The following is a 16,712-nucleotide window of genomic DNA, read 5'->3' as shown; positions in this document are numbered from 1 at the left end:
CCCTGGACACTCAATAACAGACTTAAAAGTGGCAATTCTTCAACAAAAAAACTTCAAAAACAGACTCCAATGAGAAACTGCAGAACCGGAATTAATTTGCAAACTGGGTGCCATCCAATTAGGCCTGAATAAAGCGGAGTGGATGGGTCACTACAAAAACTAATTTCCTTCTGCTGATACTCACACCTTCTTGTCAACTATTTGAAATGGGCCACCTTGATTGTATTGGCCTCATTAGTACTACAAAAGTGATTTCCCTCCCTTGGTATTCACCCCTGCTTGTCAATTATTGAGAATAGGCCACTTCCACCTTAACTGAATTGGCTCATTAGCATTGACCCACCCACACTTGATAAGGCAACTCCCATCTTTTCATGTGCTGTGTATTTATACCAACCTGCCTACTGTATTTTCCAACCCATGCATCTGATGAAGTGGGTTTTTAGCCCATGAAAGCTTATGCCCAAATAATTTTGTTAGTCTCTAAGGTGCCATAAGGACTCCTCATTGTTTTTGCTGATACAGACTTACACGGCTACCACTCTGACAGCTATTTTTAGCATCATAGCAGAAGCCCTGCAAGCCTGAGTCTCTAGACCCACGCTCTGGGACTTGCTGCCAGGGGATTTATTTTTGCTCTGTAGACATCCCTACATGTGTGACCCTACAAGATTCATATGAAAAGAAATATAAATTGGTTTACGTAGGAAGGAACAGTCATGGGCACAAATACAGAACAAGAGAAAACGAATCTGTAATCTGTTAACTCAAAGACTGAATCCCAGCTAGGAAGGCATACCCCAAGGACAGATCAACTCAATATGAATTAACAATGTGAGACTGTAGAAAGAAAGGTAATTGATCTCTTGGGATATGTTAAGAGGAGTATTATGTGTAAAACACACAAGGTAATTATTCTGCTCTGGTTGGCACTTAGTAGGCCTTAACTGGAACTCTTCTTCCAGTTGAGAGCACCATGTTTCATAGAAGACAGAAAAACTGGAGGCAGTTCAGAAGAAAGCAACAGACAGGGTAAAAAGTTTGGAAAAATAAGTCCTGTATGGAAAGATTAAGAGAGCGGGGTAAGGAAACCCTGCTGAAGAGAACAGAAGGCTGAGGAGAGACAAGATAAATGTTTACTCACTGGTAAGCAATACTATCTGGCACTTACATAGCATCTTACGTGCCATGATTTCAAAACACTTTATACATGTTAATTAACTAAGCCTCTCATCACCCCAGTGAGGCAAGTTAATATTATTGTACCGAATTTATATATGGGTAAATCAAAGCAGAGAGTGTTCAAATGACATGTCCAAGGTTATAAAGAGTCAGTGAAAGTGCTAGGAATAGAACCAAGGAGTCCTGACACCCAGCTACCTTTTGCTACTCACTAGACCTGCGGCTCTCAAACTTTAGCAACCCAAGGACGCCCATTTTGATTTTAAATTTTTCACGGACCCCCAAGCCTCCCCACTCAGTCCCAGGCCACACCCCTACTCCACCTCTTCCCCCAAGGCCCGCCCTCCACCCCACCTCTTCCCTCCCCCACTCCACCCCGCCTCTTTCTGCCCCTTCCCCCGAGTGCACCACATCCCCATTCCTCCTTCTCCCTCCCAGCGCCTCCTGCACGCTGGGGAACAGCTGTTCCCCAGGGTGCAGAAGGCTCTGGGAGAGAGGGAGAGGAGTTGAGGGAGGGAGGGGGAGGAGTTGATCGGCAGGGCCCGCAGAACCCCTGGAGTACCCTCATGGACCCCCAGGGGTCCGCAGACCCCAGTTTGAGAAACACTGCACTAGACCATTCTTTTTCAAGGGATCAGTTATTCTCAGTCAGCAAGAAGTAATGGCCAAGGCTGTCAAAAATGACTAGCCTCAATTTCTGGGTGCTCAATGTGAGACACTTTAAAGGGGTCTGATTTTCAGAGGCTGGGGGCTCACCAAAAAATTGAGGCTACCATAAATCACCAGCTAGTTTTGAAAATCTTGGCCCAGGAGCTTAAGACACATTTGGAATTGCAATTTAAATACCACCGAAAGCTCTATGGACCAGATTCTGGCTCTTTCTTCAGCCCCTTTGTGTCACTCTGGCAGTACTAGGCCATCAAGTTGGTGTAACTGACTTCTTGAGGATTCCCCCTGAAGATGGGACATCCCAGAGTGGTGTAGAGCTGCTAACTGTTCTCCTGAAGCTGTTCTACGCTGTTCCAGGGTAGCCCTTAGCTGGCCCAGAATTGTGGAAATATAAAGAAGGCGCAATACCACCTTTTCTCCCACCCTGGACTCCTCGTCCGTCACTGAGCGGATCTCAAGTGGGCCGGAAAACCCGGGCCTATAATTCTAAACACAACTGTGCTAAGGAGCAAAACCTCCCTTGGCAAGTTGAAATCATTATCATTATGGATAATCAGGGCTACACTAGACACTTGGAGCCAGATACTCTGCTGTCGTGAATCGGTAATTTCAATGCATTGTATTTACTGTCAATAACACCGTGTTGTTAGCATTATTTCTATCATCCCCAAGGGTATCAGTATCCTTAGTAGTACCCCAGGGCTGCAGGTGCACTTAGGAGAGTGGGTTACACTGGGACTCGGTACTTTTATTTTTTTTTTTTATTTCCTTCAGCAATCCTTAAGGAACAAAGCTGAGTCATGCTTTTGTGTGATGACTGTTGAGGTCCCAATTGCTCACAGAACATCATGAATCCTGCATGACTGTCATGGGCATAGTAGGTGATTGGAACACCTTGGATGAGTGTCACTGTTTTATTTTACGTGTGGTATTTTCTACATGAATCACTGTATTGATCCCTGGGAAATTAAACACAAAAATAAACGGAGAAGTAAAAACAATGTAATACCTTAACTGTAATAACATTTACCATTGCTCACTCATACCCTTCATTATCAGAATGATTGCTATCATCTTGTCATTTATATTATCATCTCTGTAGTGACATTTTATGTCACTACAACCAGCATCATCATATCACCAGTATCATTATATTTGCTAGCAACACTACCGCACACACAGCTATTGAAATCACAATCACTACTAGCTTCTTCAGCGTATCCCTCAGGACCACAATCAACACTGTGAGCGTCTAGATACTGTTTGATACTGTCATGGATTCAACAGCACAACGGGCCTGATTGGGAGCATGCTCTCACGGGTGGAACTCCACTGACTGATAACACTGGTGTACATGAGATCTGAGCTCAGTCCTATTAGTCTCCCAGACAATATGAGATGGGATAGCAGGAGAAAATAAGGATGAGATTTTCAACAACACTTAGTGTTGGCCTAACTCTACTCCTATTTAAGTCACCCGAGTAACTGAATTTGGCCCAGTGAATACAGTCAGTTTAATTATGTTATTTCAAGCCTTTTTGTTAAAAAGCTGTCTCGGTCCCCCCCCTTCCTTCTCCAGTCACTTCAGTCAATCAATCGTTCATTTTCAGGCACAGATGAATTGGCACAGCACTGAAATATGAAGTAAGAGGCTCTGATTAAATGGAATGAATTGAGCATCAGACCTGAGGGACGTAATTATGGACGATTCAAGGCACTGATCTATGGGGTCACTTTTCCCTGCGGAAAGGTGACTATTTATAGCAACTGGCTCTATGCCACATCAGCTACCCACTTTCCTTTGGCATGGCAATGCCGCCTTTATTACTATCCTCATCGGGAGCAATAACGGGTTTGAGCATTTTAAATAAATTAACAAACAAACAGCTCCCTAAAGTCAGACTGCCCAAGTTCATCATCATCACCATCACCATCCATGTCACAATCACAGCCAACATGCTCATCAGCAACTTTTGGCCCTGTCAGAAAACGTTCATGTCACCGCACTAGGAGAATTCCCCCTGACCCGATGCGAGCTGTACAGTGCCATGAGACATGGGGAAGAAGGGCTGGGGGGCAGGAGGAGTGAGCATGCTCTTTAACACCCTTGGAACAAAATGCTCTTACCTCCCTCAGGATTTTGAAGGATTCCAGCACGGCTTTTTTGACGGTCCCCACTCCTTTTGCCTGCAGCTCATCCACTAACTGCTTAAAGTGCTAGTGTGAAGTGAGAAACACATGGCAGATATGAGATGCGGACAGAAGGAAGGCAGAATTCTCAGGACAGGGGAGAGAAGGGTGACACAGGGCCAAAGAAACCCTGTATTTCAGGGCACACAACTACTCTAGATGGCTGGGCAATCTTCCCCTATGGCGGCTGCAGATGTTGAAAGTCAATAGGCTACTCCAATAACAGTTCTATCACGGGGCACCCATGTTCACATATGTGCTGTACTCTAGGCTGCTGCACACCATGTTCATAAATAACTGCCAGAAATAGCAGCACCTCTCTTCGGAGATTTGTTCTTTGCTGAGGGTGAAACACACGGGAGTTTGGGGAGAAATGTGGAGGGAAACATTCTGATAATGTTAACTGTGGACTATGGAGACAATGTGGGTATGAGCCATCTCCACAAGATTGAGAGTGAGAGAAACAAGGGAGATATAATCGGAGCTAAAAATACATCCCAGCTAGGAGGGAGGTGCATCTTGCAGCAGTCAGATGCACAATGACCACCTTAGGGCTGCAGCTGCTCCTCACGCCCACATTAGAAAAGCAGCTATCAGAAAAGCACACTGAAAAAGTGCCCTATGAAAGGGGGAACCTAGACTGCAGCATTCATTGGTGACCAGACATTTACTGGGAAAGGGCTGAATTCCCACCTTTCTGAGGGCCAAGGATGTGGATGGAAGGTCTGAGCTTTTAGAAATGGCACACAGAGTTATGTGCTTTTGTTTCTTGTGGTAGGACAGGAGAGACTGACTGGTATGCTCCGGCTAGTTTGCGCTGCTCCAGAGACACAGATCAGTTGTAAACTCGGTTTAACCAGCCAGCTGCACTGAGTTTACATTTGCTTTGCATATGCAGAGAGATGCAGAGCAGCCAGTGTATCACCGTGAATGTGGCTCTAGGTCTCAGAAATAAAAATCCACGTTTTTGGGACATCAATTGCTTCTTGTCCTTGGAGTTTCCCACGAAAGCATCACAGTCCCACTAACTCAACTACAATAAGAGCTGTCCCAACAACACCTCTGAGTCTGGCACTCACCTCTCTGTTATCTCTGTCTGCTTGGACCAGGATGCCCTTGAAACAGGGTTCAACATAATGAACATAATCATTGTACTGAAAAGAGAAAAGTAAAAGAATAGGGTTAGCGGTAAAAGGAATTTCTTGACAGTAAGATCCGTAAGAGGACATTTATAGGGATAAAAACAGCATCTATTTTACAGTTACACTGTTTTATTTACCTCTTTATTTAGAATTTTATTGTGCCAATAATGTGCTCTAGACACATCACACTTTTAAAAATCATGCCTTTTAAAGTAATACATTAATTAAATTGTAGCATGTTGGCAGATTAAATCCAGGCACACCCGTAGTTGCAGGGTTAATGCTATTTTAACAATAGAGTTCCAGAAGTCTTCTCCACACTCTAATAGCTGTGCTACAGACTAACTTACGTCAGCACTTAGATTCCCAGATTACAATACACAAGGGGACATATATTACATACATCCCTTTAAAAAACGAACATAAAACCCTCCCAGCTTAGTATGATTTCCCTCTGTTCCTGAATCAACACGGCTCACTTCTCCAGTTATCCAGCCAGGTACTTATATGGCTCCCGTCAATGGAATAGCTTAGCAACCTAAACAGATAACAATGAGCTCTCACTTCCTTCCCTACCAGCAGAGGTCAAGCTTAGGGATTTTGATGTTTTGTTCCTATAAATCTATAGGAATGAGGGTATAATTATGGGAAATCCTGGTCAAAGAGCTGGGGTTTGTATTTAGCTCTGAAAGGGAAGAGGTTAGCAATCACTCTCTTTTTCTTTGGCATTGAGTTCCACAGTCTTGATCCTGTGCAAGTTCTGTCTTCTGTGGTCACGAGCCACCCCGGGATTGGTCAACTGTCTTATTGTTCCAGTGGTGTCACAGGAAGTCATGGTCACATAGAGGGAGAAATAGTCTTTTGGGTATCTAGGCCTAATTCCATGAAAAACTTTGAAAATCAGGAGCTTGACCTTTTACTGGACTCTGTTCTATGGGAAGTCAGGGCAGAATTTGGTGTATCATGGTGATCCCAGCCAGGACATAAAAAAGTTAATATCACTACTCTTCAGAAAAGTGCTATCTTTCTTGACCGCAAGTAGTCAGGATTTTGCTTATACATCTCATACGAAAGATAGCAGCTTCAGCAGCACAATGCCTCCTAGCACCAGGCTGGAGTATTACTGGCTCAGAGGGATGACAGCCATAAATCAAAATAGCACCATCACTTCCCGAAGCACCAAGTGCCCCCATCCCAGGACTGACTCCGTCCCTCTGGGTTTAGTCTGTGAAATATGAATGAAAAAGCTTTTACTGTCAATCACAGGGTGAATAAGGAATTAGCATCTACCCTGCTGGTCACTCACCAAAGTACTTGCCACTGACTTGTCATAGCTGATTTGTTTTTATTTCCCATTCCCATCTAACTCTAGAGCTAAGTGTTGGAGTGATATTAGTGCTATCCCAGCATGGTTTGCTAGTGGAGCTGAAAGGCAGGCATGATTGACAGGGTGAGTTGTTTTATATTTAGACTGGGATACACTTACTGCAATAATATTGACAAAATCGTTTTCCCCCAAAGTGTCCAAAATGGTGATGATGGTGTATTTCGCAATGGTCATCCGCAGACCCTTCATGCTCCCACTGATGTCCACCACAATTATAATGTCCTTGGGCGAGGTGGCTGCCTGGATGTACCTTTACAGGATTGGGAGAGAAGAGAAGCTGGTACAACATAACCACGGGGAAGACAGAATTCTGGGCATACCATTTGCCATATCAGGTCCTTGATTCTAGACCCAAGATAACATGCATGTCTGGAGCAGCTGCCTGGCAGTGGCAGGCTTGGGAATGTACCCTTTATCCCATGTGGGATGTACCACTCATATTTATATGACGGGGCTGTCCTGCTGTTTAATGTAGTGCTCTGCTGGACCTGGGTTCTTGTTTACTGGGCTGGCAAAGGCTGGGAGTGCTGCAGAGGTGATATGCTCAGACATAGTTGACAAAGGGAACTTGGTGTTATTTAACAGCAATCCCTGCTACTGAGACGACTGATTCAAAGAGCGGACTTGATGGACTCTGAACAGTACCATCCCATTGGCTGCAGTCTCATAAAGTGGAGGGGATAAAGAAGGGAGTCACTGATGGTGATTCCATATGAGACGTTAGACCCCAAGAGGGAGGGAGGGGTGCTGGAAGGGGATGGACAACACTCTCTAATCCAGTATGATACAATGTGATTGCATAAACACTAGTTCATCTATCCTCTCTCTCTCCCAGGAGCAGCATGCAACAGAGGCTCTGATTAGACTCCCCACTGGAGACACTGGATTGTGATGTCTGTGCACTCCCCATTCAGATCTCTGTAACCCACACTAGGAAGGAGTGGGACAAAAATCAGGACAAGGATCAATCAAAGTTCCAAAAGAAGAGAAGAAAAAGAGGGCGAGAGAAAGAAAAAGATGACAGGGCCTAATCTCTCACCAGCCTCGATTCCTGCAGTCGAAGGAGATCACTCCATTCTCATCTGGCATCCACTTTATCCCTGAACAGAGCAGCAAAAGGAGGACTCAGTGGCTTAATCACTCAGGAAAACAGGCCTTGGCCCCCCACCCCTGCAGGCACCAAACCTTCAATTATCCTTAGCTCTGAGTCCTCACTATTTTAGTTCACAGGGTCATGTGACTCCCACAGCCAACAGCAGAGCTCCAGCCGTTATAGCAGCAGGCACGTTGGATAAATACACGCAAAGCTTTCCTAACTTAATTTCTGGCCTTCACACATTCCCTCGAATGTGTTGATTAATTTTTATGCAAAATGTCACTGGGCTGTGCCTGGTGCTCTCAGGAACATTTAAAAATTGGGGAGGGAGTGCATTTACTATCATCTTTATATCATTTGTACGCAGCTTTCTCCAATATCTGCAGTGCTGCTGACTCTCGTGATTTTTTTGACGAGTAACGTGATTTTGGCTGAGGTTGAAGCCAGTTTGGCGATGACGCGAGAAGCTCCAGTCTCCAGTGAATTTGAGCCCTCGATTGGCTGCCTGCCCTGTGTGCCTGCCTGCTGGGGCTGAGCAACCAATTAGAGTTGCTAAAGCAAGAGCTCCTCCCCCTCTCACCAGCAGCCCAACCATTCTCACAAGAGGGGATGGGGGAGCTAAACTCCTTCCCCTCAGCCTGGAAGAGGGAGAGAGCACACTGCTGCTATCTCCACCCCACAGGCCTGGGAGAGAGGGTGAAGAATCCTAGAAGGAGCAGAGCAGGGCTGGACCAGGGCAGAATTAATTGCTGGGCAGATGTGGGGGTGTAAGCTCCTGCCCCTTACCCAATACATATGGGAGAGTGGGCAACACTGATTGTCACACACACACACACACACACTGGTGATGGGCAGGGGGAGTTCAAAACAATCAAAAGACAGACCAAATCCATAATATAATCTTTTGGGGGGGCCAATCTCATGATTTTGGGGGGGTGGGAACTGACTGATGATATTTGATCTCCTGAGGCTGGCAATATTGTATCTTTTTTCTTACAGAACGGCTGAGAATCTTAAAAAGAGATAGGTGTGTGGCCCAGATTGAGCACTAAAGGCTCCGTCGTGGATTTCTCAGGACAGATTGCACAACAGCAGGCAGTCAGCCTGAAGAGCAGAACACCTTCCGTGTCACAGGTGCAACACACTGGCTGTGTTGTCCCCCCGTAGGGTAGCTGGTGGCTAGAGAATGAGAGTTTTCCATCGCCACCGGTGTTACTCTTTTACAGGAATGTGCCTGTGGTGCACACCATCCCAGTTCAATCAGCTCAGGCAACCTGTGGTTGTTGGTTATTTCCAAGTCATCTCCCTTTTGGGGAATCCAATCCCAGACCCCTATGCAATCCATACTTACTATGCTACAATGGAAGGCAGTGATCCCCCTAACCCTAGGCTTCCCAGAATAGGTTCTGTATCAATGTGTTCCCTTCCCTGGTGTGTTTTATATTTTGCCCTGATTTTTAGAGACAGGGCTAGGAATGCTGAGCCTCTTTACCTGGGTAAAGTCTGAAGAATCCTGTGGAGCTGCCAAAGTACTGCCAGGTCAGTGTTGGGTCTCTTTGGAAATTGTCCACAAAAATAGGATTCAAGGCTTCTGACATGTAAACTCCATTCAATATGCCAGGGTCTGTGGGGAAATGCGGAGCCAGAAAACATAGGGAGAGGGGAAGAAAGGGTGCAACAGGGGGAAAAAAAGCACAGTGTAGAGGAGAGTGGTGGGAACAAAGAGAAAGACCCAGACAGCATGGAGCCTTTACATACAATGATTCTTCATGGTCTGAACACAATTACAACATGTATCCTCACTACTGCCACTCCCTTCATGATGACAAATATCCTACTGAAACTGGCTTTAAAACAAACATTGCAAGAGGAATTGTTTTCACCGTTCAAGCAAATCCTGGAATGTAAGTCACCACAAGCAATCACAAGTTAACTCTGCTTGGTCACACATCATCTCCCTTCCTCTTCTGGGGTTTATCTACCTTGGGTGATTTACATCAAGTTAGAACAGGATCCCAAGGGCTTATGGTAATTAACTCAAGGTTAAATACAATGTAGCACTCAGTATAGACAGGAATTGTTGTGTCGTATCATCATACCAGTGGGCACTGGTAGCCCAATCAGCTGAAACAATGTTAAACATGACAGTCCCAGGTTACAGTGAGTGTTTAACATTGCGTGCTAGTTATCAAGACTCCTCCAGTCATGTTCTAACATGATGCAATTACCCAGTGTGGACAAGCCCTTAATTTAAAAGCCCGCCCTCTTTCTCCTATTACTCTCTGTTGGACATCTCTCCCCTGGTTTTCTTCATTCCATTCCTCTGTCTCTGTTTCTCCCCCAAGGCTTGATCTCTGATCCTGGACCCCTGATCTCACTTACACCTGTGTAAATCTGAAGATTTACATAAGACATCTGAGGCTGACATGAGACAGCTTGTAGTGGTATCTACTCCAGCACCAGAGAGGGTAAAATGGAGCAGCCGCAACAGGACAAGGGAAGCTTTGATCAAAACCCTCTTTCTGCAATAAAACCCTCTTAAGCTTTTCAACTTTGCAGTGGCGTATATAATTTCTAAATCAAACAGCATAACAAATAATGATAGCGAAGCTTTAAAAGGGAATCACTGTAGGCCAAATAAATCATGGGACTCACGAGTGTTTGTAAGTGAAGGGCTAGAGCAGTGACACTCAGACCTCAGAAGTTCAGGAGCCAAATTAGCAACCAATATTACACAAAAGAGCCACAGTGATGTGAATTCATTGTTTTATTTAATATATATTATTCTCACAGCAAAATGGCTGACCAAATATTATTATTTTACCAACTACAATTGGTTAGTAACAGAGTAAAAGTAACCGTCATGACTGGTTACTAAATTAGACTGGTTTATAATTAAATCACACTGTTTTAATAAAAAGAACAGGTGTACTTGTGGCATCTTAGAGACTAACACATTTATTTGAGCATAAGCTTTCGTGGGCTACAGCCCACTTCATCGGATGCATAGAATGGAACATATAGTAAGAAGATATTTATACATACAGAGAAAATGAAAAGGTGGAAGTACCTATACCAACTGTGCTGCAAAGAGCCACAGGAGACACATTAAAGAGCCACTTGCAGCTCCCAGTCTGAGTATCACTGGGCTAGAGGCTTGGATGCTTGCATGATGATAGATGACCTAGTTTAAGTAGCTGAAGTCATGTGGTTTTAGAGGCTAAGCAGGGCTGAGTATGGTCAGTAGTTGGATTGGAGACCTCCCAGCGAACGGGTGTTTATGGAACACATGGGTCTTTTGTGCCCTAGATTATAGTCCCTAGGGCTATCAGCTCAGCATGAAATTCATTTAAAAATGTTTAGGAGAAAAAAACCTCTCTCTCTGCATTGGCCCTGTAATGATGTAACCACCTGCCTCTGTTTGCTCCTGTAGCTTCACTGAGCTCACATACAGACAGTCACAGGAGATGAGCCCAACCTAAGACAGAAGTAAGGGAGCATTTCCTGCCAAAATGTACACAAGGAGAAGGACTGATGGTCTGGCAGGCACAGAGCCAGTGGCTGGAGGCAACCTGATATGTCAATAGAAGAGGGCAGCAACTTTAAGACCATTGTCGTCAAGAGCCTCAGCCTGTAAGGACTATGCAGCCCCATGTTTCAGGAGCTCGCCCGCCAACTCCAATAGAGATAGGTCAGCTCCTGATTTAAGGCCAGATTGTAACTGGCAGATGTGTGGACACACAAGGAGGGGAGGACACCAAGCACAATTGCAATGATGCTGCTGCAGGAGGCACAATGCCTCCCAGAGCTCCCCACTGCCACCAGAAGGACAGTGTCTTAAAGTCATAGTACAACCCTTCTTCTCTATCTTTCACTTCCCGCCCTCTTATTTGTGTTGGTATTCGCCTGTAGTTTCCAGGTTCCCCTCACAGGGTTGGGAAGTCAGAGGTAAGAGCTCTCTTACCTTTGTTGTAGACATTGGTTGGGAGTTGCACATCGCTGTACGTTGTGTTCACCAGCAGATTATTGAAATGCTCGTTTGGCTCCAGGATGAATTCGTCTCCAAGCTCCACGTAATTATCATTCTCATCTTTCTCGTTAATCAGGAGAGAGTTGTAGTAATCAAACTGTTGATGAGGAGCAATGAGACAGAGGAGAGGGAAAAGACAGCAAGAGAGTTCATTATCTGTACTGCCAGAAAAAAATTATCTGTCCCTGCTTTTCCCAGCTGCCTCCCGCCTGCTGGAGCCCTTCCCCACTGCCAGAATCCTTCCCTGCTTTCCCCACTCCTGGAGCCTTTCCCTGCTGCCTCCCTGCTGCCAGAGATTTTCACCACTGCTGAAGCCTTTTCCTGCAGCTAAAATCAGCAGTGCATATGGGAAGGCATGGCTTGGGCAAGTAGAAAGCCATGTACTTGGGTACATGCCCACACCTCTCAGGTGTATCTGTACTCCTTGACTAAGCCATGCCTGACCATCTACACTGCTACTTAAACCCCTGCTAGGGGGACTACCCGAGTACATATGCTACATGCCGCTGAAAGAAGCGTGCAGTATAGATGTAGCCTTGTTCTTTAATCCTTCACCCCACCCTCTTTGACAGATGTGTTCAGTTAGCTCCAGTAGAATAGATAATGGCCAATTCATCACTCTTGCCCGGTAGTCATTTTCAAGCCTGCCAGTCTGTGATCAGATCAACTCACCAGCCCCACCAGCCTTTTACAGCCAAATGACAAGAAGTGAGGTTCACAGAGGAATATACCAATCCAGGAGGAAGCGGAGAGTTTCCACTTATCCATCATTCAGAGTCCCTGTTATTCCCCCTGTTAAAACTCCACTTCCTCTCCTGCTGATCACAATGCATCCCTTTCTCTCAGGATGGCACAGCATATGGGAGATCCTCCTTTGGAGATCACCTTTAAGGGCATCCCATAAGTTAGCCACAGCTGAGGGTGCCAAGGAGTCTGGAGTGGAAGGAGTCAGCACCCTTCTTTCTGCAACATCCCCAGCTGCCACCAGCATATGCAGCAAGAATCTGAAGGATGCTTTTCAGCATGAGTTTACTACCACTGTGGCAGGGTGAGGAGCTGCCATAATGCCCTGGACCTGCCATGGCAGTCACTTATTTAATAAGGATGACTCCTAATGAGACAGGAGTGAGTTGTTAGTGTGCTACTGGGTGCTCTGAAGGCAAGGAAATTCCCAGCATGCTTAGGAATGGGATGTTTAGATAGCTGGGCGCTCCTGGGATTGGCAGACCATGCCTGGCTATTGGCCAGTTCCTTCGAGGCTCCCTGTCACATGAATCAGGGCTTTGTCATTGAAGGATATGAACGTACCACCAGCGAGGAGTTGAATTCATGGTTCAGATCTGCGTCTTCCGCTGCTTCCACCAGCCTCTAATGCAAACACACACAAAGGGAGGATGAGTGGGAAACACTGGATGTTAGGATATAGATATTCAGGCCTGCCTGTAAAGGCCTATACTCTAAGAATTTAGGTGTATTCTTATCACTTAGCTAGTTATAGAGGTATAAAACAAAGAATCAAAATCACTGTCTGCCCGTGTAAGGGCCTTCTCTTACTGTAACAGTCTGAGGCCCTGTTCTTAGGCTAAGGTCTTTGGCTAAACAGCAGAGGCAGCCATAAGCTGGGAAGCAAATGCTAGTCACATTGAAATAAGGTGCTATTGAGCTGTTAGGAATACAATCTTGTTCTGATAGTGCCTATCACCTCCAGAGAAAGGGAAGTGCTTAGAAAATGTAAAAGGAAACTTAGTTTGATAGCATCCTGACTGGCAAGAACTTACTTATCAATAGCTGGGATGTGAAATCCTCATTTCTGTGTTTGTTCTATCATTGTAGTCCCCATTTCCCTATTGTTTTGTCTGTATAATCTCTGTCTGGTTCTGTGATTGTTTCTGTCTGCTGTATAATTAATTTTCCTGGGTGTAAACTAATTAAGGTGGTGGGATATAATTGGTTAAATAATCATGTTATAACATGATTAGGATTGGTTAGTTAAATTTCATGAAAATGATTGGTTAAGGTATAGCTAAGCAGAACTCAAGTTTTACCATATAGTCTGCAGTCAATCAGGAAGTGGGCGTGGGGGGGGGGATGGGAACAGGGAATGGGGGTGGGGAAATTCGAATCATGTTTTGCTAAGCAGGGGAATGGGAACAGGGACACAGGTAAGGCTCTGCGGTGTCAGAGCTGGGAAGGGGGACACTAAGGAAGGAAACTGGAATCATGCTTGCTGGAAGTTCACCCCAATAAACATCGAATTGTTTGCACCTTTGGACTTCAGGTATTGTTGCTCTCTGTTCATGCGAGAAGGACCAGGGATGTAAGTGTGTGAAGGAATAAGCCCCCTAACACTGGACAAGTCTTTTCCGAAGCATGAATTGTTCACAAAATACTGAAAAACCCAGTGACTCGGACTTGAGATCTAGTTCAGCACAGCAGAGGAAGCTAAGAGAGGTTACAAATTCCCCTGCATCCAATAAAGGAACTAAAGTTCTCTGGAGCAAGTTTCAAATCTGGAGAGTGTACTCACAGCTACTCATTCCTAAGACTTTGTCCCCCCAGACAATGAGTACCCTGGCACTGAGCATATTCATAGAGAGAGACTTTTATTCAGAAAAACAACAAAAGTTTTCATTCCACTTTAACCGGAGCCCTGTGTAAAAGATAATCCAGAGCCAATCCAGCTTCAGCTATCAACAACATAAAGGGAACTGAGACAAACAGTGTGATGACTGGATTTTTAAAAGGTCCGGGAAATGTTATGACCATTTGTAAACTTTGCCAGCTATGGAAGCTAAAATAATCATCTGCATTATCAAATCTCAGGTTTCAGGGCATCAGCTGATGAAGATGAAATCCTGCTCAAATGCAGCCACATTTACAACACTGCACAATAAGCTGCAGCTGTGTTATGGGCCTTAATAAGGCAATCCAAGTTTGGATCTGAGTCTAAACTTCATGGAAGGTCCCTAGCTCTCTAATGAGTCAAACCAAAACCCTGGACCTTAACACACCCAAACTTGCCTTTTGATCCAAATCCAAACATTGTGGTTTTGGCCCATCTTTACTTTTTTACACCAAATTGTTTTTAGGGAGCCAGGACTCTGTGACTATGGATCCGCACTTCTAAAATTAGGGTAAATACACTGGCACACACCAGATTCATAGATGTTAAGACTAGAAGGGACCATTATGATCAAGATTCTAGCCTGACTTCCTATATAAAACAGGTCAAAGAACCTCACCCAATCAGAGAGCAACTAATGTGCACAATACACATTCTCAAGCAGCTGCAAGAGTCAAACTGACAGTCCATATTGCTCAGCGACAATAGTCACAGTATGCCACATTGGGCCACCCAATGTTCAAACAGGCTGCCACTCTTCAATAGCCAGTGTGCGCTGCACAGCGCAGGGGTCTCACCTTCCGGAGAGTTAGCCCTGGATCTGTTGAATGAATGTTCATTTTCTCATATTTATTTTGAAGCTAGCAAGTTACTTCTTTTATTTTTCACCCCTGGCTGAGGTAGAAGCTACTATTCCTCTGTTTGTATGCCACTATCTTTCTGCTAGTGGCTACATAACAACAGATGGAGTCAAGAGGCACCAGCTGTTGTTTGGATGGGCAATGAACTCCCTGTATAACCTTTATACCTGCATAGCTTAGCAGTTGCAGGGAAATCAGGATCAGATATTTTTAGAGGTATTTAGGATCCTAAAGATGCAGACAGGCACCTAGTGGGATTTTCAAAAGCACGTACGTACCTGAGTCCCATTGATTTCAATGGAAGTTAGGTGCCTAGATGCTTTTTTAACTCTGACTAGGAGCCTATTTACATCATTAGGTGCCTAAATACCTTTAAAATTTGGCCTTCAGTGTCTCTAGTTTTCTGGTGGGCAGAAGGGGATTTCCCCATAAAGTTTGTACCTCAACAGCGTCTACTTTTCTGCGCAACATGCTCTCCATCTCCTCTGAGAACTTCTTCACCAGCTCCAAGCCATCCACCTCCTTGATCTTCAGAGTGGGCTCCACGTCTTTGTACTTCTGGCCGAAGGAAAGGAGAAAATCCTCATTGAATAAAAGATTCACTAGGAAAGTTGTGAATCAATTACATTAGCTGGGCATTCTAGTTACTGGGGAGAGATGCATCTAAAGCAGAGGTGGGAAAACTACGGCCCGCGGGCCACATCCGGCCTGCGGACCGTCCTACCTGGCCCCTGAGCTCCTGGCCAGGGAGGCTCTCCCCCAGCGCCTCCTCTGGTGTCCCCGCTCCCCCACAGCCATGCTGCCATGCGGGCAGCGAGCTCCTTCCACTCTGAGCGGCATGGTAAGGGGGCAGCGGCGACATGCGCGTGGCGGTGAAAGGGTCCCATGGGGCAATCAGGGGACAGGGAGCAGGGGGTGGTTGGATGGGGGTGGAGGTTCTGGGGCAGTCGGGGGTGGGGAACAGGGGGGGTTGGATAGGGGGTGGGAGTCCCAGGGGGCCTGTCAGGGGGCAGGGGTGTGGCTAGGGGTCAGGGCAGTCAGGGGACAGGGAGCAGGGGGGGTTGGATAGGGGATGGGATCCCGGGGGGGGCGGTTTGGGGAAGGGGGTCCCAGGACGGGGCAGTCAGGGGACAAAGAGCGGGGGGGGGGGGGTTGGATGGGTGGGGGCTTCTGAGGGGGACAGTCAGGGGGCGGGAAGTGGGAAGGGGCAAATGGGGTAGGGCGCCAGGCTGTTTGCGGGGCACAGCCTTCCCTACCTGGCCCTCCATACAGTTTGCACCCCGATGTGGCCCTCGGGCCAAAATGTTTGCCCACCCCTGATCTAAAGGGTGGTCCTGATTTTCATCTGGCCTTTTCTGTGCCTCCCCTTTCTTCCATACAGTTGGGCCTGTGCAAATAACTGGTGCATAATGCAGTTAATTTAGACCTCTTCGCATAAGTAATTGATTTGCTGGTGCTATCAGGTGCTTGTAGTTGTCTACATTACCTCAGCTGCACCAGCAAATGATCACCCATGCAAAAATGTGCCTGTGA

The 16,712-nt window shown here is 45.8% G+C and overlaps 1 protein-coding gene across 1 annotated transcript in view; it reads right to left on the bottom strand.

Annotated features, from left to right (window-relative positions):
• LOC125634188 (voltage-dependent calcium channel subunit alpha-2/delta-4) overlaps positions 1–16,712 on the bottom strand; it is a 72,930-nt gene that overhangs the window by 37,700 nt on the left and 18,518 nt on the right. The window contains exons 3-10 of the mRNA XM_075125697.1: positions 15,621–15,737; positions 13,005–13,064; positions 11,631–11,793; positions 9,159–9,290; positions 7,610–7,670; positions 6,670–6,820; positions 5,121–5,195; positions 3,979–4,068 (exon numbers count right to left, since the gene is read on the bottom strand). Of these exons, the coding sequence (XP_074981798.1) occupies positions 3,979–4,068; positions 5,121–5,195; positions 6,670–6,820; positions 7,610–7,670; positions 9,159–9,290; positions 11,631–11,793; positions 13,005–13,064; positions 15,621–15,737 (849 nt within the window). The remainder of the gene's footprint in view (positions 1–3,978; positions 4,069–5,120; positions 5,196–6,669; positions 6,821–7,609; positions 7,671–9,158; positions 9,291–11,630; positions 11,794–13,004; positions 13,065–15,620; positions 15,738–16,712) is intronic.

Source organism: Caretta caretta, chromosome 1 (assembly GCF_965140235.1).
Source record: "Caretta caretta isolate rCarCar2 chromosome 1, rCarCar1.hap1, whole genome shotgun sequence".
NCBI lineage: Eukaryota > Metazoa > Chordata > Testudines > Cheloniidae > Caretta > Caretta caretta.
Note: the sequence above shows the minus strand (reverse complement) of the source record. Positions and strands in the feature narration are given on the sequence as shown.